The 25,456-nt window shown below is 44.3% G+C and overlaps 1 protein-coding gene across 2 annotated transcripts in view; it reads right to left on the minus strand.

The window, feature by feature from the left end:
• Positions 1–25,456, minus strand: part of nlgn2a (neuroligin 2a) — a 140,572-nt gene that overhangs the window by 70,145 nt on the left and 44,971 nt on the right. For both annotated transcript variants that reach the window (XM_037480921.2, XM_037480920.2), the window contains exon 2: positions 18,389–19,250. In XM_037480921.2, coding sequence (XP_037336818.1) covers positions 18,389–18,896 — 508 coding nt within the window. In that variant the 5' untranslated portion in view covers positions 18,897–19,250. The remainder of the gene's footprint in view (positions 1–18,388; positions 19,251–25,456) is intronic.

Here is a 25,456-nt window from a genome sequence, read left to right on the forward strand (position 1 = left end):
GGGGGAGAAAAATACCCTCCTCCTCTCTGCTTTCCATCCATTTATTTTTTGATAAACCACTGGTGTGACTCCTCCTGCTTCTCGTTCTCTTGGAGTAAAAATACAAAATCAGCTTGGATGCTCGTCTTGTTTTGTCATCCTTGCCGTTGTCATTTTTATTGTACAGTACACTTCATTCATATGCAGACCTCACAGAAAATAGAAAAATACATAAAGGTCCAGTAGACTGGATCCAGCATTTCAAAATAAATAGCACACCTTTTTTTTTTTTTTTACATTGAGTACCAAAATACACAAAGTACAACTACGATGTAATTGATTGCATGAAGAACATAACCACGGTAAGGCACAAGTGGAAGCCTACATTGATAATAACAAATCCAAACTAACTTCAACTTCTCAGAAAGTCTGATCATTTCACAGGAATGTTGTTAAATTCAAAAACATTATCAGACTTTACACAGTGCTTTAGTCTGGCAAGTATTTCATTCACTCAAGATTATCCAAACCAATGGTGGTTATTTATTCCAGACTATTGATGCCAAGAAAAACACTTTAATCCTCACAGGTGAAGTGAAGAAGTGAACATGTTAAAACATTTTCCCTTAATCGTTTGAGAGCACTAACACATAAATATTGTTTTTTTGGTATGTTTTTTGGTATTTCTTGGTATAAGCCTGCAGAGCTGAAGTTCACGGTGTTCTTCAGTAGCATGTACCAACTGAAAAATCTGGTTGAACTGTTGAATGTGTGAACTCGTTCTTGTCCTTGGAAACAGTTGTTTTTCTCAGCTTGCTGACTCTTCCTGGACCGGGAGCGATAACGAACCGAGCGCAATCATTCCACTGAGGGAGGTGAGATGCAGCTGAATGCATCACAAAGCCAGTAAGTGGACCTTGGGTTTCGATTTTTTCTCGTCTTTCTTGATTTTTCTTGTTGTTTCTCTTTTGAGATAATGCAGCAAAGCATTTTTTTTTAGCTAAATAACCCCCTGATGACATACGATTTCTACAACACCTGCGTCACACACATCGCAATGTCCGAACTACTCACTGAAAGGGTCGTCAAGTGATGAAGGGGTTCAAATAGTCAGATGTCCGTCATAAGGGAGGAAAATGACAAAACGGGGATGGCAGAAATCAAGCAACCATTACCGGCCTGGCAACACACTGAGAAAAAGAGTAAAAACTGAGCTTGATTGACATCTTCCCCCCCCCCCCCCCCCCCTTCAAAGTGTGGACGAGGAACAGAGCAGTGTGAATCAAGCAGGCAAGGAAAAAAACAACCTGTTTTTCTTGACATTTTACTTTTCCCAATCAAAGTTGCTGAGGAAGACGTGTGCAATTGAACCGCTTGCTGACGTGCCCACACACACACACACACGCGCGCGCGAACACACACACACACCATTCTTTAGATGACACAAATAACAACAAAAACAATTATAACGCACCCAGAATAGACATAAAAAAGGACATGTTTTTTTTACCCCAGATGTTGTAACCGATCAGCTGGGCTACGTGCGTAACAGAGGCTGCCCGAGAGCATTTTGCACCTTAAGGTGCTCATGGTCCTCTCTGTGGGACCGCACCGCCTCCTGCTCTCTCCTCGCTCTGTTGCCGTCCGACCGCAGCTCACTTTTAAGCCGGTTATATAAGGCTTCACTTTGGCTCCACTTCTCCCGAAGGCCACACACACACACACAGATGCACGCGCGCACGTCGCCGCCCTCACACCTCCACTGTGCGCACGCAGAGCAGACATCCAGGTGTGTGGAGACGCACACTCGTAGGCGTGGGATCAGACAAAAACGACAGACAACAGAGAAACCAAATAACCAATACTTGTTGTTTTTGTGATTATGTGCCTTGTGAGCTGCATTTGTGGAGCCAAGGAAAGACGGACGGGATTTTCTCCCACTAACTGCTGTGTACCCAGGTGCACAGTCAATGTTCATCCAGAACAAGGAGTTCTGCGTCTCAACTGGTTGCTCAATCAGAGTGTTTTTTTTTTATAATGTATGACAAATTGAAAAAAAAATGCAACAAAAATGAAGCGTCTGCATGCTGTGTTTGGACATGGATGAATTTCCTTTTGTGGGATAATGAATCTGTTTTTATTGAGTATGGATTTAAGATGAAAACCTTTATCCAAAAGTACCTGTATTCCAAAAAAAAGATCCTCTGTACTAAGAAGTAAGCATTTACAATACATTTTTCACAAACTTTCTCTTCTTATTATTTTAGATGATGCCCTTTCTTTCTGTCATAGACAGTGGCATTTTTATTGGATTAAGGTTAAATTTACAACGTAAAGAACATATTTACTTTAATGAACTATTCTTCTGCTTCTAGCAGGGTCACTTTGATCGTAGTTTGGAAAACTGTATATAGCCCTTACATGTACATCGTTACAAATAAATGTTTGATTTTGTGCTTTTAGGTTGCAGAAAATGCTCTTTGCAAAGAGATGTTATTTTATATAAAGGTTAAAAAAAGTCATTGTTACAATGAAAACTCTGTACAATGGTTCCTCCAGACTGAAAGGGTGGAAGTAGACCAAGATGCGTCTGAGCTACAGTGAAATTGGTTTGAATACTGATAGAATACACCTGTCATTGGTATAATAAACAGGTGGGTTTCAAAATGTGTGCAGAACGAAATAGGAATATTTTTATGTTTCGGTGTCAAGTGCACCATAATGCAGCCAATAACAAGCTGGAACTAAAACATGTATTTCTATAAATGTCTTAATAGAAATAGAGTGTTAGTCTAGTATTAGACCATATAATATATAATACTACAGATTGACTAACACAAGTTCAAAAAACAACCACACTAACTATTTAAGCACCGTATAGTTGATCGAGGGTCATTCATGTTATTCTGGACTGGAAACCAAGTTAGTAACCATAGTAATAACATTTGATTGAAAGTTCTCTCCCCTGTGAAGGCATCAACTAAAGTTTAGTTTTATTCATTTCCTTATTATCATTTTGTGTTCAGAATGACTTAAAATGAAAATAATACCTTTGGTGTCAGCAGTGTGGGGGGGGGGGGGGCACAGGGTGGTTGACGCGCTGCAACTGCTGCAGTTTATTAATGTTCTCAATCTCAATAAATTGAGATTGATCTGAAACTATCATGCAGGTCTTTTCACTATCTATCTTGGACTCGGAGATCACGGCACGGTACAATGTACAGTATTTACACCTTTTTTAACATCTACGGAAGCACTTCAATACCAATCATCTGGTACCGCCGTGTGATTTGAGGCAGACAGTAGCCCGCACAAAGAAAGACGATCGTTACTTTGTTTATGGACGCGAGCGTGTGTGTGTGTGTGTGTGTGTGTGTGTGTGTGTGTGTGTGTGTGTGCAGGCACACGAGTAAGTAGGTGTTGAGTAGCTCGTTTAGGCAACGTGTGCCAGTCCGACGTGATGGACGAGGAAATGGAACAGAGCCTGACAGCTTGTGAGTGAGCCTCGGCCATGAATGATGGACGCTTGTACACGGGGCGCGCGAGTGTGTGTGTGTGTGTGTGTCCAAGTGAGTGAGAGTGAGAAGATGGGGACATTGTCCTAGAGCGAAAACACGGCAGCCAAAATGCAGCGAATAACTCAATGAGATGTGGTGTGTGTGTAGGTGTTGTCTGTGTGTGTGTGAGAGAGAGAGAAAGAGAGAGAGAGAGAGAAGAGGCTGACTATGAGTAACAGGGATAACGGCTGTTCGATGTTTGGACAATATGCCAATCTCCCGCCCGGCTGGTAACCTGTGACTACACTACAAACCCCGGCGAGGTCCGTTCTCACCTGGACGGCGGTTGAAAGGGGCGGCGGCGGCGTGGGCCCGCTGGCCGGGCGGTGCTCTCCGCCTCACCCTTCAGAAACCCTCCAAAGGGACTCGTATAGTCGTCATTAGTCACCCCGTCACAATCCGCTGCTCTCGTATCATTTACTCTCACTTCAGTTCCCTCCAATTAAATGTTGTGATTTGCCTGGCTGTTTATCAGACGTTGTTACAGAATGCAGAATGTGGAAACCCTAGCGAGCACGACGCACTAAAAAGCAGCGCATGACTGGCTTCATCTCTCACGTTATAGAGCTGTAGAATGAATCAATTTACAGCTGGAGATCCCAGCTTGTGCCCTCTGTGCATTTCCCTAATGACAGAAGGTCCTTTGTATTCCTTTGCAGTCTGAGTACTTTGTATGAGGAGTGTGCCGCTCTCCTTCTCGTCTTGTCCATCACAATCAATACACAGTTACCTCGCCTGTAGCAGCATTGGCTGAATAATAGCCTTTTCAGCAACTTCAATGTCAAATGACAAATTTGAAGAAAAAAACTTCAAAGACACATTATGCAGTCATGGTGGCGTAGGTTTAAAAGGGAAGAATAAAGAAAATAATTGCAGTGGTTGAGCAGGCTTTGGCGTGCTTTGCTCTACTTCTACCTTTTAGTAGTAGTCAGTATGAACACAAAAAAGGATCAATTAAACATGTCGCTGTACTGTCATTTGAAAGTCTTTAAAAGGCAAAACCAGTACTTCAAAAGGGAACATTTCCAATTCCAGCAATAAAGAGCAAATAACTAGACTAGAGATATTCAATACAAAACCTTTTCATTAATTTAAGCTTGATTAGCTTGATAATGTGATTTTCACACGGGTTCTTCAAACATAAAGGAGTAGCAAATATGAGACCTAAAACCACTGCAATGTACCCGGGCAGTATGAGTATCACTCATAAACTATAGAACAGGCGTTTAATTAAGCATTGACATTTATTATTAGCTGTTGGATTATCTACTACGAAACAGCTAAATAACTCACAATTACCAACTATACTCACATGGGTCTATTTTATTAAAACCTGTCCACCCAGGGTTCCTCATATGCTCCGTGTTAGACCCAGCGTTGGTCCACTCGGGGCCATGTTCATTTGGTATTTGTTGGGCTCTGATGGAGCATCTGAAGGACTCTGTGGGCTGGAGTTGATGTACTGTACACACCGATTTCTTCTAGACTCAACACAGAGGATTTGACAGCTGTCTGTCTCTGACAGGCACTGCGCCGCGAGACTCAGATCTTCTCACCCTGTGTGGCTGACTAAATCTGAATTGTCTTGGTACACGTGCTGCTGCCACCTCGATTCACCCATGAGCCTCTCCCCCTCACTCCCTCCCAACAAGAATAAATTCATCTTTTTAACACCCCTTCTCTCGTTTCCATTCCCTCACTTCCTTTTTTTGTCTGCCATTTTCCCAACTCCCTTTCTATTTTCATTCCCATGGTGCCTCATCCTCAAGCCTCAAGACTGAGACACGAAAAGAAAAAAAAATGTTTAGACCTGGCTGATGGGTGAGAAAATGAAATTGAAAAAAAATAGAAAGGAGAAAGATGGAGAGGACAAAGACGTGGGTTTATGCTGACATACACGTTTTTCAAAATAATGTGATCGTACGAGACAGAGAGGGAGAGGAAAGCTGTGTAGGTAATGGAAAGGTTATTTGTACAGGTATAAAGGTTGGGAAAATGTGTGGGATGGAAGTGAGGGAAGCAGAGGAATAGCAAGTGAAAGAGTTTAAACGCACAGCTGGGAACTTGGGGAAAAACAACTTTTTCTCATATGTTCTTAAACCGTCAGAACTTTATTCTGACAGCTGTATGTGAGAAGGATAAACTGTTAGTTCCTGTCCCTACGTCTAGAGCTCCTAATGGCATCTGCGAGATTCCAACGACGACCAATCAGACCGGATGCGTCTCAAATGCAGCCGTCGCTGCTCCTAGACTCCACTCCAACTGTGCGGATCACGTTCAATCCACATTCTGTCACTATTGATGACAAAGTTCGCTCTGGCTGGACGGGCGGTGAATGATTTTAGCTGTACGGTTTACAACGTGGCGGCTTGGCCACAAAGCGTTGCCATTTTACAGCTAAACAGCACACTAAAATATGTTTCCAATAACATTTGAGGAAAAAAACAGGCAACAAAGTAAAAGAGAGAAAGACCAAATATGATTAAAAATGCTACCGTTATTTAAGCAGCAGCAGCTAGAAGTCAGGGAAAACAAAGGGAGAAAGAACAACACGGGAGGTAAGGAGGAAAAAGTTAGGAAGCGGAGGCTGGGAGATGACAGCGAGAACGAGAGGCAAACATGTGAAGACTGACGGGGAGGCAGATGTAGTGACGTTTACGGGGTGGTGGTGATCGAGTAGGCATGAAGGTTAAAGCCATTTGCTCCCTATGCAGCCACACACACACACACACACACACACACACACACGTGGACCTATCTCCTCATGCGTTCATGCATACACTATGACTATAAATGTGTGCTTTAGAGTTTAGATTCTGATTGCGATGCAGCCATGCACTGTGCACTACAGGATCAGTGCAAGACAACCCGGCCATTTAAAACGATCAGAACCAACAACCTCTCCGACCTCTATCCAGCCTGCTCGTTGCCTCCATGAATGCTGTGAAAATAGATGTCATGTTGAAGCCCGAGTGTTAGACCCGCATAACTTTGAATGAAAAAAACGCCTGCTATCAGCACTTTGATTCAAACACTTGGTCTGGTAGAAGTCTAGTGTGTATGACGGGTCGATTTTTTTAATTGTTTCTCACTTAAGTGATTCATTTTGAATGGCATTTACACTAACTTAACGTTAACGGAGTGATGACAGACAAAGCTTCATTCTTAGTTTAACTACTGGCTTCTTGGATGAAAAATGATCCGAGTCAAAAGTTTCTATTCTATTCATTCCTTCTGTTCCAGAGGTGATATTTACCATTTTGACATTTGCGGTTTTGTCAGAAGAGCTGCGTGTGCTCTTCATTGGGATGACCTTTGAGGAGGGAAGGGTGTTTACGTTGTCTTGACATATGTGGAAAGAGGAGGAGGTAAAGGGGAACAGGAAAAAAAATACGGCGGAAGGTTACGTAATCAAACGCAGACAGGTTCAGCTGCCCCGTTGCCATTTCATGTAGTATTTCATCTCTGAGGTAATCCCTGCGGTATGTTGCGGGGGGGGGGGGGGGGTTGTCCATAAAAGACATAAAAAAAGGAACCAATCAGCGTTTGGGTGTTTGAGGAGTCATTCAACCCCTGGGCTATTTCTGTGCCCAAACAAAGGCTTGTTGGTGATCTGTGCGTGTCCCTCCCAGCATGATCGGAGATCACTTCACTGTTTATCTGTCCATGTGGCCTTTGAAGTCCTCTCGCTGCTTTCACACCAAGGCAGCTTCTGTTACATGTAACACACAGGTCTTCTCTGCTCCCCCCCCCCCTCCTCCTCGCCTGTCTTTTCTCAGTGAGCAGCATTTAGGCAGAAGAGGAATACAATATTAACAATATGATAGTGTTGGTGTATAATTACGTAAAAAGAACAATCATTGTGTTTGTGCGCACTGTATAGAATGGCAAACTGTGGTGCCGCCAGTTCCATGTCTGAGTAGCCTGTTTGTAGCTTTACAACCTTTTTAGACCTCATAAATGTGGGGGGTTTTGCACTCGGCAGCTCACGTTTACAAACTGTAGGCTAAATGTCCTAAAATGAACCATAAATGCCACTTGAGACCCCCTTTAAGCTCCCAGTGTGCACGGGGAGTGGAAACGGCAGTATCAGCATGTGTGTATGAAGAGCTGAATGTGTTGTGAGGGCTGGACTGAGACCATGGACACAAAGAGTTGAAGCACAGAGCTTGTTTGGGGCTGACCCTTTGCCATCTTTCCCCCCTGCCTCCATCCAAATCCATCTCCTCCTCACAGGCCGGCCTTGTAAGAGCTCATTCCACCGCGGGCCGTGGCACTGGGACATTACTAACCAGAGAGGGGATGAGGCCGAGCTCCTAATGCTGACAGAGTGGAACACTGAGGCAGGGCCAAGATGGAGAACGGAGACTAATTTAGGTCAAAGGCCCAGGAGGGACACGAAGATGCATACACATGGCCGTTTTCACTTTGTTTGTGTCTTCTTCTGGCTCGTACATTGTCCTTGTCCTTAAGTGCCAGCTGTGCATATTCTATTAGATGAGAGGTCCACTCTGAATTATGTCCGCAATCATTGAGTCTGAAATCATGGGAGATTCCTATTTATGTCAATTTGTCCCACTAAGGTCTTCTAAAATGGTATTGAAATCCTGTTAAATCTGAATGCAAAAATCAAGGAGACTCCTGGGAAATAAGGCAGAGCTGACTACGGTATATAACCGAAAACATGTTATTTTAATGCCTTTGGACAGTTTAATTGACATCTCTTTTTCAATCCTTCCTGTTTCCCCCCCGAGCGACTCCAGTCTAAAACAGCAACAGGGTATTCTGTTGTGTCACCTCCAGACTAAACCTGGAGCACTTACTGTAAAACCCAGTGGGGGGTGGGGGGCAGCCCTGTGTGCCGCCGATTGCAAAGTCCAATAGAAAAAACACCTTGATTAAGAATACAGCTTTTAATATAGTTCCTCATTGGAAAATTGCTCATATCTCTGTAGAACCCGGACAGACACATGTTAAAGCTTTTAAACTGAACTGTTCAATTATTGCTTTAGTTTAGATACTAAATCTGTTTTCCTTATTAGTTTGTTAACAGGATACTTTAACGTCTTATGTTACACACACATTTAGGCATACTCATTTGACACATATAAGTGGAGTGGCAAAAAACATCTTTACACATACTCATTTTGAATCTGATGTTGAGTTAACATTTGACTACAACTTTTTTTTATTCAGGTTTTCATTTATTTATTCACTAATTTGTAGTTTTGGCTGAAAGTTAAGTGAGAATTAATATTTAAGTTGTATCACACCTTGTCAAAGGATGTGTAAATCTACTATTTGTGAGAGATTAAATCTAATACTGCTGTGTATCTACCAAAGGTAAGAAATTAAGTAAAGTAAGGGAAGTTGATCGTCTCTCTCGGCCTAGAAGTGTAATGTGCAAAGGCAAATTTAAGGCGGTGCTATTTAGCTAATCTGAGTAGTTTAACCATGGTTTTCATAGGATTTCCTTAAGAAGTGGGTGGTTGTATAGTGAAGGACTACATGGACGCAGTGGGAGAGGCCGAGCGCTGCGGTGTCATGGCTGGCTCTTCTGCTGCTGTCCGTGGTTCTGAAATCTGAGCTGACATCAGCTGCTGTTTTTTTGCCTTTTATGCCTCACAAGAACGGCCAAATGAACCTTAGATTGCCTGACTGACTGATACTCGATGGTAGTAGGTTCTTGCTTAGTGACTGTACTCTACTGTTGACCCTACACCGCAGAACCATTTAGATAAAGGAAAAAAAAAGAATTACCACATAGAACATATTATAATGACATTAATTATGATGCATTATAAAAGAATAAAATGAATCATAAAAACCAATCACAACCAAATTTTGCTATTATAAAATGCTTTACCTTGTGTTTTATTATTGTAATAAAGCATTAGGAATATTTTTGAGTGAAAAGTAGAAAGTGTTGCCAAAGGATGCTTTTAAGTAAACACATTGAATCTATCCAACAATCACAAGATGATCATTCCCTATCTTGTTTAATATCATTCCCACACCCCGCTGTGTGTACATCAGCACATGTGCATACATGTGCGCTACATGGAGTGTCTGTGCTCACTCCACTGACCCAGGTGTTGGAACTGCACAGACGATGAAATCACGACTCCATGGATTATTCTGAACATGTGGCCATTAATAGTCGCCGTCAGCTCGAACCCGGCAGCTCCTCTTGCCAGTGATAAATTGCGTGGCAACATTGCATCGACTTCTCTCCTTTGAGAACATATCGGCAGACGTGTTCCACCAGAGGAGGAGGCCTTACCTCTGGATAACCTCCTGCTCTCTCTGTCTATTCATGTCCCTCACTTTTCTTTTAATTTCTCCCTTTTCTATTTCATTCCCCCTGCCCTTACTATTCAGTGCTATGGGAGGCAGCGGGGCCTGGCAAAGGGAGTTGTGTCAGTGTGTGCGTGAAGAAGGGGTAATTTGCATTCACTGCCACCGGCCTCCTCGGCTTCAGAAGCCCTAAAGAGATGGCCCTTTGAGCTGTATTGAAAGAGATGGAGTGTGTATGTGTGAGGCGGATGGGAGAGTGACAAAAGGCAATATAACTTGTAATGCAGAATAAGCAGTTCATGTGCATGCGTATGTGTCCCTGCGCCAAAAAGGGTGAGTCTTGTTTTTGTGTGTGACATAAAGTGTGTGCAGTGCATGTACTGATGAGGGTTTGCCTGTATGACTTCGCATACATCTGCACCATCAGTACCTGGGCCTTGGGGGTATCTGGAGCCGTTATTTATCCACAAACAGCTGAATCTGGCCTTTTGCGTTGCGCTCCATAGGTTGCTGGTTGCTCTATGACCTTCCTATATTGTCTTTTTTTCATAATACTACCATATTTCCTTGAAAAGAGGCAAAAGATGTATATGATCCTTTCAGTGCTGTAATCCTTCGTGGACTTGCAAAATAATTTGATTTTCTTCTTTCTCCAAGTGAATCTTAAAATGGAGTCTTTCAAATAAGAAAAGAAAAATGGTATTTAAACATAAAATATCAATTTCCCTGTGTTCATACAATCCGGCAATACTGCAGTGCCCTTTTTTTTATACTATAATATATAAAAAGTATCTCTATTGTAATTTCAAAAAGCTGTTGGTCAGGATCAGGAACATGATACCGGCATAGCTGACCAGGCTGGCCTGCAAGGGCCGACTCAGCAGTTCGGCATGTGAACCGTATCAATAAACTGAAGGATTAATTATTAAAAGGCGAACACACTAGGTGCCGAGGACAATTTATGACTGTCCATTTTCCCGCTCTACTTTACATGACAGAGCTGAATCCTGTTTATGGTGATTGCTGGAGCACAGTGAGCTAAGAGTGTGCTAAAAAAAAACGATTACTGAAGCATATTTTAATGAAATAATGCTGCGTTATAAGGCGGAAGCCTACTTAATGTTTAACCTGAAGCACAGATAATTGGTGAGTTAGCTAGTTTAACATACTGTATGTTACGAAATAACAACTAAGTGTCTTTGTTGTAATATGAAGTGAAAAGACGTTATTAATTTAATTTAATTATTTCAGCAGCTTCAAAAACGCAATTTATAGGAGACATTTGATCTGTTTAACAAAACCCTCTGAGCAGAGACCGGTCTGCTCGGATTGGCTGGATAGACAAACATGGTGCACTTTTGGGAAAGCAGTTCTCAACCAATGGGCTAGTTACCATACTAATGAGCCTACATGTCACGCATGCAGGGAAACCACATGTGTGTGACATAAAGGATCTACACCGCTCACAAAAAATGACTGCGTTGTCTTATTTTACAGTCGCTAGGTTGGCAGGAAACCAAGACACCGTAATGTACGTGTAGAAGCACTATAAATAGTGTGTTTGGAACAGAGCCTCCTGTGGCACGGAACCGCTGCCCCACCTGAGCGTATTTTTTCTAAAGTTGCTTAACCGATGGGAGAGGGCTCAGATCAGACTTCATCAAATCCCATTAGATGTACTTGATCAATATCAGAGTTAAACCAGATGATATCCCAGATTGTGCTGTAAACCGCTACAGAAGCAAAGCCAAAAGAACATGGATAGTCAAAGCCGGAGAGCTTATTATTTAATTACTGTTGTAAAGTCAATTCACTCTCCTGAGGCTAAACCGATCATTTAAATGGGCTGTCCACAGCTAAATCCTATTTCTGCCTTCATTGCTCATCCAAAGCATATGGCGATGACGACTGGAAAGCTGTTAGAGTTTCAGGCGGGAGGCAGGGGGGGGGAGGCACGCTCAAAGAAAAGGAAGGGATGAAATAAGTCAAATGCGATGGAACATTGGGTGAGAACAGAATAGAAATAATATGAGCCGAGCGAGAGGAATAGAGAGGACGATGGGGGACAGACAGGACAGTCGATCGAAGCGATGACCCACTTGGACGAAACGGGTGCGAACACACCGCTGAGATTATTAGGATCATGTGACGTGCACGCACATGCATCCACAGTTAGAACCCACTCACCCATGCATGCAGCGATACGCACGCGCCCTTTTTTCTTTCCATCTCTCTGGCTCACAAGCTATAAATAGCCGGAACTGAGCTCTTGCTAATTCCTTCAATCAGAATCTAGTGAAAAGGCAAAAATGCCGGCAGCTTTTGATGCGCTCCCTGACAGGAAGATACAGGAAGTGGTGGATGGTTTCCATCACGACCCCCTCCCCCCCCCCGCCTCACTTCCCCCCTTTCTCGCGTTGTCAATCTAAATTATGCACTCCTTCAACCTCCATCCTTCCGTCCATCCGACGTTGGTTCTTTTACTTTGTGTGTCTCTCATTAACTACACTGCTGCTTCTCAATTGAAATCCTTAAAATGCAATCAATATCATAATCTGGCAGTGTTCTCGGGCTCAGTCATCAAATCGCATTACCCATTGCTTGCTTCCACAATAAGTAAATTATGCAAATAATATCTCCAATTAGTCATCATCAATATTTGCGGAGATTATTTTAACACAGTTACACTCAAATTTTTAACGAGAAGAATCTCTCAATTCAGTTTACTGGATTTAAATGTCAAGTGTCTGAAAAACAAGCATAATATAGTATAATAATAATAATAATAATGAGTGCAGTGAGATACATTTGCTCAGCAACCGTAGCCAGGCACAGCTGTCACGCTATTAAAATCGGAGGAACAAAAGCTATTGGTTGCATTTAGACAACAAAGGTACGTCGCCGGGTTTGGACAACAAAAATAGTTGGTTACATTGGGCTATGAAAGGACTCGGTGACTTTAGGCTATAAAAGTACTTTGTTAGTTTTGGGCAACAAAAGTAGATGTCACAGCTCTGCTCTCATCCACTCGCTCACCTGATTGGCTGATTTAGTGCACCTGTCCGCTACACCCACCTCATCAGCTTAATCACTCTCACCTGCCCACTCTGCAGCACCTACTTACCTCAGGATCTAAAGCTCGGTTACTCTGCCTTTTTTTATTATGTTGTAATAATGTCAAAATGTTGTAGGGTTGATTCAGGCTTTAATGCAATCCAGTGATGCAACAGTTACACTTCAGTTGGACTCAGTATTCAAAACTTTTAAAACCTGAAACAATTATAAAAGCTGACTGTATCCCACAGGAGGGAAGATTTGCAAATAACTCCATCCTACACTACACTATAAGTGCTACCTCGCCCTATTTCACACAATAACTCCCTTTCCCACCCTTCATCGAGGTTCTCCTCAAATCTTCTTTTTGTCTTGTAAAACATGTCAGCCTCACTTCTGGACACATTTTAAATAACCTCTTCCAAATTTCAGCAGTGCATTAAACCAACTTAAGCAGTCAGCCATTTGAAAATCCTCCACCAAAGGATATTGTAGGTCTGTGGTGAAATGGGGGGGGGGGGGGGGGGTGTTAATGTCCAGATGTTTCTCTAATATGAACAGAGATACCGTTTTTACATCCTTGGGGAATATTCTTTGTATATTTACTGACTTGTTGATTTCCATCTTTGAGTAAAACTCCACTATCCACAGAGCTTCAAACAATCACGAGCAAGCCAGGAGAACGGTGTTCCAAACCCTGTCTCCAAAGACCCTCCCCCCGTCTATTCCGATCCAAACCAATGCAAAACAAAAACACAGCACTTATTCAAGATCTCGAACAGCCATTTTACAGGCCAACTCTTTCACTCGTTAAAAGTCCTCATGCACCTAGTATGCTGCTCGTGGTGGCCTTTGTCTTAGCATGTATTGGATTGTCCTAGAGGATGGAAAGGTTCAAAGAGAGCGAACGACCCCGGCTGATTTGATTCTCCCCTCATCCCGACCCCCCCAGGATAGCAGCGGTCTGCTCTGCTGTGCCTCAGGATGGAGCGAGGAAGAGGCAGGTGGAACATGAGAGGAGGTGGAAAACAAGGCAGATGGACTTCATCGTATTGTGTTGGAAGAGAGGACGGAGGAAGCCCCCCTGCCCCGACCTCCATCCTCTATACAAAGACAACCAACTAGAGAGGACTCCGTCCTTGTCCGTCTATTAAGGGCTGTTTTGTCTTCTTTCTCGCCGTCAAAGTCATCAAAGAAAACCTTTGGTTAGGTGCGAGGGGGTGTTCGTGTCCTGGGAGCTACAGGCCCATACAGTATGTAACAGCAATTGTAAATTCTCAGGGTTGGGTATTCTGCCTGCAGAAAGACGGGGATCTATTCCCCCCCATCATTCTTTGGAGGGTATCACCTCGGCCTGGCAGCAGAAAGAAGCAACATAAAGAAAGAGATGGAGCAGAATAATCAAGATTTTCGGGCATTGGTAGCAATCTATATATATTTTTTTCCTCACTGCTGGCATCTCTCCCTCTGCCTTATTATTTTGTTTGTTTAATTTGTTTCATTTATTCATTCATCTTTAGCCCTTTGGCGATGTCGCAGTGCAGCCCTCGGCCACTGTTATTGTGTTAGCATCGAACCCTTTCTCCACAAATCATCTTCAGAAAACTGAAATATTGCAGCAGGTTGAGATGTGAGAGAGTTTGAGTTTGATGCGTTGAGATAGATGAAGTATTGGATGGAATAATTTATAAGGCCCCCGGCTGGCAGCCTGCTGCTCAGCCCAAGAAGCATGGCGCTGACAATGCTGAGGTTAGCGGTTCAAATCCCAGAGGATTATCTGGCAAACTGATGTATATTCTCATACAACAGGACTAATTGAATAGAAGCAGCCGCTTAGAAGGCATTTTGTTACAGATCATCAGGGTTAAACCTCAGCCGACCACCAATAAAGGCTGGCGGAGTCTCCTTCTGTTCAAGATCCATACTCGTCTGTTTTATTTCTGAAATAAATCCTTACATTCAGGAATTCTTTATCTTCAAATGTTGTTCACACCAGTCACAAGCAGGATAACCCATTGTGTCGCTTCAGGGAGAGCAAAGCGAAGGTCTTGTCTTGGGCTGTGGGACATGCAGAGGGATACGGTATGTCGCCAACAGGCCAATCAGAAAGCCTCGCTCCGTGTTGATGGCCGCTGACTGCTGAGAGAAGCATGCGGTTCGTCTCTGGGTTTGAGGCATCAGCAGCCGGTCGTTGCCTCTCTTCCACTTGTCCATAAATTCCCTGTGGCTCTGGAGGAGCAAGATGAAAACCTCTCGCTATGATTTATGTGATGTCCTCTCCAGGGGAACCCGTTGGAGGCCCGGGCTTCCACCATTCAGTAAAGGAGCAACTTGCCGGAGGGCAAAACAACTTCCCCTTTGGTCCTAAGATCTGATATTCTACCACGAGCAGAGAAGCTGGGTTTACATTATTGTGGTATTTCAATGCCCATGATCATATGGTTCAATGATCTTTCTGTTTATCAAAGAAGGTATACATAGTTAATCACATTGAGAAAAGTGTTAAAACTTAAGATTGATGAATTGAGAACAAATAACTATGGTACAATGTAATTGAATCTGAAGTCCTTATTAGGACATTAGATTAACAGATAGTAACAAGTGTAATTTTGTATCACTACTCTAACATGATTAGTGATGTGCTTTCTCAAAGTAGTACACATTCAGAAACGTATTTCTCCGTGAGCGCTGTGGAATCAGTGAAAAAAGAACACATGGCTAGTTTTGCAACCTAATAAGCGCTTAAGTATTAATTAAGGAGACATTAGTAGCTACCAAATGTTGACGTATGTGTTTATCTATGAACAAACAAACACATTCTTCACACACAGTGTCCCACTTTGCTCCACTTGCACTGATGGCAGCATTAGGCAGTAATTCTGCAGACTTAATCCACTTAAAATTGGAGGAGGTTTTGGAAGGATTCTGTCTTAAGGGTGCCCTATAAAAAGGCCTCAGGAGACTCAGATGCATTCATTCATTATTAAAAAGTAAGAGAATAGAAGGGGAATCGACAGCGAGTGTTTGATTTTAAAACTACCGGCCAAAAGCTTTTACCTCCCCGCCTTATGCGCTTCCTCTTTGCCTCCCCGCCCTTAAAGGAGAAGAATACACATTCAAGCGGGAGGTGAAGTAAAGAGCAAACGAGGGACAAAGAGTGAAGAAAAGCCCGGAGCGGTTGGAGAAGCGCTGAGGCCAGCAATGTCGCGCCTGAATCATGACAGCGGCGATTACCGCGGAGGAGGAAAGTTCACACGTTGCCGCGGAACGTTTTTAACACCAAATTAACTCACATTTGTTAGAATATAGATGTCGCAATGCAATAAATCCACTCTAATGCATTAAACATCTGCCCCGCTGAGACGTGACGTATCGTGCTGACGATGTAGTTCTGCTGCCGCTGGTTGATGAATGAAGGTCACTATTTCACACCTGCGTGACTTTGCCAGAGAGCTCACTGTACACCTAAGGGACAGTGTGTGTGAGCGGGAGGCTGGCTGTATATCTCTCTGCTTTATATATCACCAGCTGTACATCTCACTAAAACACGGGGGAATAAACAGCTGTGCGACACTCTGAAATGACTCTAGACCTGATGCACGGCGTTCTACGAGCACCCCGAGTGGCAATGGCAGGGTGTTCGAGGAGCTGGCGTCGAAGGAGCGGAGAGGCGGAAGGAACGAAGGAAGAAAGTGTTGCCGGGGGCCGAAAGAAAGAAATGTCCAGTCGAGTGACGGAAGTGCTGACAGGGCGACAGAAATGTGAAGAACATTTTCAGAGTGGAAATCACTGCCTCATCACTGCACTGACGTACACACCGATCCACACGGAGAGAGCAAGAGACACATGGATGAATGTGAACATCAAGGCACGCACGCGCGCTGGTACCGACGCGGTCATAGTGGGTGATGGAGAACTCTTTTTGGGGTTTAAACCTGAGTGCATGTGGTTATCAAGAAAAAAAGAAAAGAAAAAGAAAAGAAAAAAAGAAAACACAAACTGTGTTGGGACGTTTCTGGATGGGGAACCTTACAGCGTCCTCTCCTTGTGAAAAGGGGCTGGCGTTGTGCAGCTTACAACAGAGGTAAAGAAATGAAGAGACAAACGTGACACGTGTTTTACAATGCCCCAGGCATTGGAGAGAGAGAGAGAGAGAGAGAGAGTCTCCTCTCTTCATATCACATCCAGAAAAGTGGAAACATTTCGCTTTTATTGCTTGCATACCTAAGAGGGCCCGGGCAGACAAAAAATGTCTGCAGAAAAGATCTGAGTTGAGAGCCGCGGCTTCTTGGTGAGGTAAAAAAAAATAGCAAAAGGCAAATGTCACCTTATCTTTTCCTCATAAAGCACCTGGAAACTGCTTCAGTCTTGGCCTTTGTTCTCCTGCTTTATAACACCTTGAATGGGAAGGACTGTAAAACCAGTGTACGTGATTGAAAAATGATCCATGTTATATCTTGCATATTGCTTCTTTTTTATATATAAGATAAGACCCCACAGAAACACACACCATATGCATATCAAATATTCATGGCGTTTAAAGGAGTCAATGTGCATGGAAAGTAATTAAAACATTCTAAGGTATTGCATACAGTTTTTTCAACATAAAGTGAACTTCCCTCGACTCCTCTCACTTATGAGTTGTACTAATTGACCGTTCCCTGCACCCCACCAGTGAACAGCAATTGTCCAATCATAGCGCAGCAACTGTAACTAGGCACAGCTGGCCTGTCAAGCTCTGGATTTCTCTGCATGCTAAAGTGGTGTACACAGGGTTGTACTAAGAGCTGTATTTGAGGGGTAATATGCAGATTTGGCACCTGGGTTATGAGGCCTTGGAGTAATTCATTTACACCCCTTTACGACGTTTTTGTTTTGAGTCCACTGGAAGTATAAAATGTTAGCTAAGAATTTTCAACAATCCCATAACGGTCATGTAAAATCAGCATCGGTTCACACCAGAATAAAAATGACACAGTGAATCTGTCCCCATTATTATTATTAACCTTATTGGGGCTGGGTATCATCAGAACCCCCAAAGCTTGTAATTGTTGGCTTTGTTAGCCATGTTGCTGTTGTTGGCGCTGTTAGCTGCTGGAAGTGGTGCCAGGCATCTCTTTGCTAAGAGCCGTATGGGTTGAAGCTGCAACGCTAGTGGGCCAATCAAGCGTCACTTCACATTGGTGAATGCTTGCCGTGATGGCAACGATCAAATCCATAAATAAATTAAATTGTTTTTTCTACTGAGGTATTTTTTTGAAGGGAGAATTTGGATACAACATTGTCCTGGCCTTTTTCAGATGATACCTTCAAAATAATGTGTACAGATACTCTGCCCTAACACATACGTATTGGGTGAGTATGGAAAGCTTGACAGGCATAAAGTACCTAAGGGGGCGGGGCTTATCAAACAGGCAATTTATTAATTCAACCCACTGTTACCCACTAAATCCCTCATCCCCCAGCCTTCCCCGACCCTTCATTTAATAATGCCCACTCACCATCCTCAGTGGGCACGTAGATATTGAGGTAGAGGCAGTCCTCGCTCTGGTTTTGGATGTAACCCGCCGCCACGTCCAGATTGTCGGTGAACCACACGGGCAGCATAATCTCCGGGAGCACGCCGTGGACGTTCTGAGGGCACACGGGGGCAAACTGGGTGGCGTTGCGGATCTCCTGCCAGGATCCCGGGGCTTCGGGCGGCTGGAAGCGGCGGTCGCCGATGGGTGCCGTGGCATAGGGGACGCCAAGGTACTGCTCTACAGGACCCAAGATCTCATTGTTCAAGTCCTTCTTGATGCCTCTGATCTTACCGTAATTGGTAGTAACTAAAGGGTGCTTGGAAGGGTCCGTTTTCTGACTCGAGGCCAGGCTGAAGAGCACAATGAGGCCTAGAAAGCCCACTAGGCACCAGTCCGTAAGGAGACTATGGGGGCGCGTTCGGGACAACAACGCCTGCCGCCCTTGTTTGCTTAGAGAAAGCGGAAGGGGGTACATGACTGGATTCATGGTCTTTTTTAGGGTACTTGAGTCTTTTTATGAGAGAGTGTGGATTATAACCAACAGTTTGGAAAGTAAAGCATAAGAGGTTGTAAAAACCCCAAAGCAGACAGACCTTGAAAGGGTATGATCAAGGCCAGGTGCTCTGACTGGAGGTCAGATGGAGGGCAAAGTAGTCGCTGGGGGAAAGAAAAGTCGCCGGGGGAAGGAGGCCAGACCTCGGCCTGGGTGCCAGGTCAGTGTTGATTCTGAGCAACAAGGATCCAAAACGCTACCCCAGTCATGGTTCTGTTGCGTTCCATCCCTATCGGTCCTCGATTATCCAGATCATTTGATCGACGCCTTTTTTTCAGCCACTGAAATCTGCAGAATGAGGCAGAAAAGGGGAGGATGAGGGAGATTTAAATGATAGTGATACACAGGGAAGGGAAAAACAGAAAGACAGAGATGGTGGCAAAGGGGGGAGCGGGGTGGGAGGAGAGAGAAAGATAAGAGAGATTATAGTTTATCTGAGGCAGAAATATATTCCATTAAAAGTTGTCAGAGCAACATTCGCCCTTCAACTGTTCAACTGCAAAGAAAAACATACCCTGAAAGGAAAGCAGTCAAGATGAAACGACAGACAGCCTTGTTGAGATCAAGTCAAAAAGGCTCATTGGGGAACTTTTTATGTGTTTTCCTTCACACGATTACAATCGGATTTCTCCAGCATGTAATTCTTGTGATCTGTTGTCTACTTTTGGCAATGCAATATAAGCCGCAAAAACATCTAGTGTGTACTCCATTTGGAGAGAAAAAGCACCCAACCTCTCCCGGTGCTGTGTCTGACCCACCAGCGTCAGTAATTGAGTAGTGCAATAATAACATGTTGCTGTATTAGGGAGCAATAGCTAAATAGGTTTCAGGTTTCCAGTTTCCTGTTCAGAAAGATTTTCTTTAATTGCATCATGAAAGCTCTATCATACATGTTTTTCTGAACAGAGCTTGAACACATCATACTGCCACTCAAAGGAAACCTCCATTTAACATTTGCTGGTAGTTTTATGTAGTTATGTATAACAGCAGCTAACAACTCCATCCCTGCATCCACAATGTTCGGCGTTGGAGCTACTTCCCTTTCTCAAGGAACCCTTTCAGCCTATGTAGAGTACACAGGGTCGATCAGGAGTCGACGCTTGGGATCAAGATGAGCCTTTCACTGCCCAGTAAGGTCAAGGGTCAACAATGTCTGCCTGTAAGCTGCTTTTAACAGCAAGGGTATTTTTTGGGGCTACATGCAGAGAACAAAGACACAAACACACACGCATGCACACGGTAAGCCTTAATTGACCCACACATGAACAGGTTTCAACCCACTGTACACCCACCCATGTAATCTACTGTGGAAATGTGCAAATCCTCATGTAACAGGCCGAGTCAGGAAAAGCACGATGCATGGAGGAGATTACGGCGTCACAGCATTGTCGGACGGCGTTACGTAACGGCAGGAGGCCTGTTGCAGTAATGAAGACTGCGCGGGAGAAACCGAGACGTCTCTTTTATGTCCGGACGTTTCCGTTTCCATCTTATCAGGTTTAAACAATTCACCACTACCTCTTTCCCGCTTCTCTCTGGCTTCATTGCCGAGCCTTAATTGTCCCATTAACCGAGTCATCGTTAACCGTATTACTGGATCGCCTGAAGAGCCTCTGTGTTTTTGTTTTCCCCTCTTTACCCACTGCCAATGAAGCCGTTTGAATTTAAAAGTATGGGAGTTAAGTGTCTTGAGGCAAGACGAAAGATAATGAGTATATGTGCTGATAAGCAGGCCACCAGTCTCACTCTCACCGACACGCAAATGTGCTAAGAAAGTTTGTGATGTTCAAAAAGCTCCTTGAGACAGAGACGGGTGGGGGTGGCGGGGGGGGGGGGGGGATTTGTGTTCTCTCAGAAAGCGGTAATTGCAAGCGTGACCGTCACCATCAGTAAAAGCTCATTGTGTTCTTTTGGTACAGTGCGCTCCACCTAAAGATACTGCAGCCCGCCTTTGTTCCTCTCGTCGTGGACTTGTGTGTTCCGCCCACGCGCCCGCCTGCGTGTGTGTGTGTGTGTGTGCGTGCGTCCCCGGGGCGCCCGCGCTTACGGAGAAGCGGGCAGCCCGATACGAGCTCTAATTAAACCACAGAGAGTCTAGGGGCCGGCCCGCTGCGCTCAGGGACTCCACCCGCACACACACACACCAACAATTTACCATTACGCTTTCATCCTCTGAAAGACATAAAAGGGAATGTGAGATGGAACGGGGCGATAATGAGAAGTGAGAATGCAGAGTAAGGGGAAACAGGTCCTGGTGTTAATGAAAAGCCTCTCTCTGGTCAGTGGAGACTCTTCCGGGTGCTTGAGTAAAAAGGCTCATGGAGGTGCTGCTTAGCTGACCCCGGAGTGTCTCAGGGGAGCCGACATCTACGAGATACACATTTAAAGGCCCGAGGAGAGGACAACTGGACTCTTCTGGCCCGCACCACCCAGAATACTTGGTTCCATTCCAAGGTCCTGGCAGGCGTTACGGTGCTTGAAGGGACCTCCGGAATTTTGGGGTGCATCTGAGTGTTTAATTGCTAATTGGCTCATTTAGAGGGCCTAATAGGCCTGACTTTGCTGTGAGCAGCGGGAGAGCTTAAGTGATTGATAAAGCAGAGGGGAGGGGGGGGGAGACCGGTGGAAGGAGAGCTGAGCGTGGCCATATAAAGAGGTAGAGCACGTGCTATCACACTTACCGACACAGACTTAAAAGGAGCAGGCTCTCCTGAACACACAGTGTGTGTCGGTGCATTCACGCAGCACTATCATGTGGGTGATTCATGCTATCGGGAGAATGTTTTTTGCACCAGCCCACAGAGAAAGGAAGAAGGAGGGAGACCAGATGGGTCTTTTCACTATAGACGTCCATCTTTCTCTGCTCCAGCCCCCACTCACTCGGAATTTGTCATCTAAAAACACGGCGACACAAAGGATTCTATTTTCATCTCTTGACCAGCCTGCACACTGCCACCTGGATTTCAACAGGAGGGAATGAATAAATGTATCATTGAGGATGAGCAAAGCCTTATGCAAAACGTTTTACCAGGGCCGGGCGGTAAACCGCTTCAACCGGTAAGATTTCCTGGCGGTATGAATTTTTCATGTGCCGTCATAACAACTGGCAGGCAGCAGAATTGATCTCTACACCTCGTTGCTGAGGGCGCAGCGGCCGGAGCTACTTGTCCCACGTGTATTGAGATCGAGTCGTGCTATACATGGTTTCTACATGAAAACAAGGGGAAAAGAGCGATGCCGGAGGAACAACGAGAGACCAGAGAGACACCAAGACAACTTGTGCCCAAGAGAGGAGCTGTGTGCTGTTTGAAGGGTTTTTGGTTTCGAAAAATCCCAATTTCATGCAAAGTTTGTCCAGCCGCTGGTGTTGCCCCCGGTGGCCATGCCGCCCAGCAGTACGTGACTAAACATTATTGAAATTTGGTATGAAGCTCGTTTGTCATCATTCTTCAGGACTATTCAGGGTCACAGCCCATCAGACATGAAACATCTTGCTCTCGTAGCCTGCTGTGCCGCCTGGGTCTGACCCAGCCTGAGGCTGACCCAAAAACCTGTGATGCAAGTTTACTGCTTGATATGTTGAACTGCAACGTCTCTCGCCTGTCAACAAATTCAATTAGACGGTACGGCCATTTTCTTCCAATCAGGCCAACTGCTTGGCTATAAAATTTGTACCATTTGCAAAGTCCAGTCAATATCCCACTCATGAATGCAACACGAATGCTGTGAAAAAGGGTTCAAGTGGACAGCTAAATACTTCTCACTAAGGGGGAGAAGAAAGCAGAGTTACTGATTCGCAAAGAGCACAACACCAAACTGAATGTTTCCAGCGTCGATACTAAAAGGTAAAATAAAGCAGCTCTATGTCTGGCGTGTGTCTGAACAATTACCTTTTCTTCTATTGCTTTGGCTATACTCCGTTTTGAGGAATCTCTCGTGGAGCGTTAGCCGGGCGCCAGAGCGCAACAGAAAATCTGCCAAATGCAACTCAACACGTTCATCGAGAAGCGTTGCGGCGCTGTACCCCTAGTGACCTTAACGCATAAAGACCTTTTGCATTGTGTTAAATGGAAAGACGGGTCGGGGGCAATCCTAGTTGATCCGTCTAAAAAAAAAGAAATTGCGCCATTACCATGATAAGATGAGAAGGTGGATGACTTTTATGCTAAGCTAGTAGGTACAATGTCTACTGGTTGGCTGATTGCACGTCCCCATCGACGGACGCGAGGCCGGTATCGATCGACAATGAGCACATTCCACAAACAATTTCATTCAGTAAAGAAACAGGCAGCACACCGCTCATGGTGCTCCTCGTCGAACTCTGCCTCTGGCAGGGGGACTCTTTACCGTGAGCTAATTAATGCGGGGTTATATGTATTTGACACAGTTAGGATGAAGTGATTTCACTCTGGGCTCGTGTCACAACAAACGGGTCACCGAACCTTTTAATGGGTCTTCGCAGTGAAACTACCAGACGCTTTTAGAGAGACAAGTCAAAGCTGAATATAGAAGATGCAAAATTGATCAGGAAGCAATGGGAGGAGGTGTTTTGAAGCTTTGCCATGTTTTGAGTGTTATTGAACTGATTTGAAATACTTGAGACTAGTGAAATATTCGGTAATAGATAACTGGATTGTATTCCATGTTGCACGTGCCTTTTACTTGTGTTCTCAATAATTAAAACCGGCCTCAACAGAGATAAGATCCCACAAATTGTTTTTCGTGCTTTATCCAGCTGATCTCTGCTTCAAAAACTGCCACCAGACATTGGTGTTGATGTTGTTGCCATGAGGGGGAGAGCCTTCTTCACTCATAGGAAGACAAGAATTACATAATGCTTATGATTCAATGTTATCTTTAATTCATGTAGGGAGCCACTTTTATGTGCAGTGACAGCGGCGTCCTGGCAATTGATGTGCCGTTAATCTGCCATGTCAAGGTCAAGTCTGCGCTCGTGTTGACTGCAGTGTGATCATTGAGCGGGATTGAAATTGCACCTAATTTGAGAGGAAATTAAGGTTTGTTCCTTTAAATTTATACAGCCTGGGTGTGGATTTGGATTAAAGTTATGTGTAGACCAAAATGGATACGGTCCATTGTGGAGAACGATGATTCTACTATAATCCCGTTTGTTTGGTGTCTAGCTCCTCTCCTTGACTTTACCACAAATTACAAAGTTTCCGGTAAACAAACAAAACCTTTGTTATTACTCAAAATAATGTACATTTCTCAAAATGTTAAATGTTGCTGAGCCATACAAGACCAGAGTCTTAATTTAAAAAGGACTAATGGATAATCAGACGCCTAATCTGATCCAGAACAGAGAAAATACCCACCAAAAAAGGGGATGCAAGTCGTAATTTACCCAAAGACAATTTGACCTTACCCAAAATAGTAAATTGACCCAGATCGGTAAAATCTCCATCATTTAATGAGTAATTGCAAAAAAGGTACCACCAGATTGACGGCGCTTCAAAGAGCCCGAATTCCTCTTGCAATAACCAGGACACACCACTAGATCTAAATCCACTCAGGTCTAATCTACCCAATCTACATGCACATGTTAGCCCCAAAGAAATAGAAGAGAAACCTTCCTGGACCCGGTTACAAAAAATTTCGAGATTCATGTCCTTGCATTAGTTTCACGAATTGGGTAGGCCTCCTGAGGAGGACTGTTAAAGCCCAACAATCAACAACAACTATCAGATCCTTGGTCTTTCGTATTTCCATTTTTCTCCTGTTTTTCTCATAGCTGCTCGTTTGTTTTTACAAATTCAACAAGGCTCTTTAGCTAAAAAGTTTCCTAAGCTTTCCTCCGGTGGATCAGCCTGGGGATCACTGTCTGACAATCGAATACATCACCATTCTGCAACATAGCTTACTGGGCACAATCTAAATCCCACCAAAACCAATCCCACCCAATTCTACTCCAATCCGGCAGCCGAACCACCCACGAAGACCTCCCGTGTAATTGCTTGCCACCTCTTCCTTCGTCTTGCAGTCCTTTAGTGCGGGTTGGACGTAATGACGGATAGTAACCCTACTTTTTGCCTGGCTGGCGGTGCAGGCTGAATTCAGTGGGTGAATGAGGTCAGAGAGGCGCCCCCCCCCAACCGCCCCCCTCCCCCCCCCAAATGACTGACGGTCTGAAGGAAGAAAACAGATGAAGACAAATTTTGGCGTCACGAGACTAACGAACAACAGAACGCATACAGCAGCCCATTTTTAGCACGGCAGTGTGCAGCCAGGAGCCGGCTCACGCACCAATACATTACGCTCATTACCACCTCGAGGCTCTCAAGGTCTGACAGCATCCGATTGGGCACAGCTCATTTGTTTTCACAGCGGCTAAGTAGCACATCGAGGCCGGGACATAAAAATTGACATTTAAGCGCGTCAATGTGTCCTTTATAGCATTTCTGATCATATGTGTTGGCTTTTGCACGTTTAGCAGAAATTGGGAGTTTTTCTGTATCCACGATGCCCCTGTGAGT

Source organism: Pungitius pungitius, chromosome 1, assembly GCF_949316345.1.
Source record: "Pungitius pungitius chromosome 1, fPunPun2.1, whole genome shotgun sequence".
Lineage (NCBI taxonomy): Eukaryota > Metazoa > Chordata > Actinopteri > Perciformes > Gasterosteidae > Pungitius > Pungitius pungitius.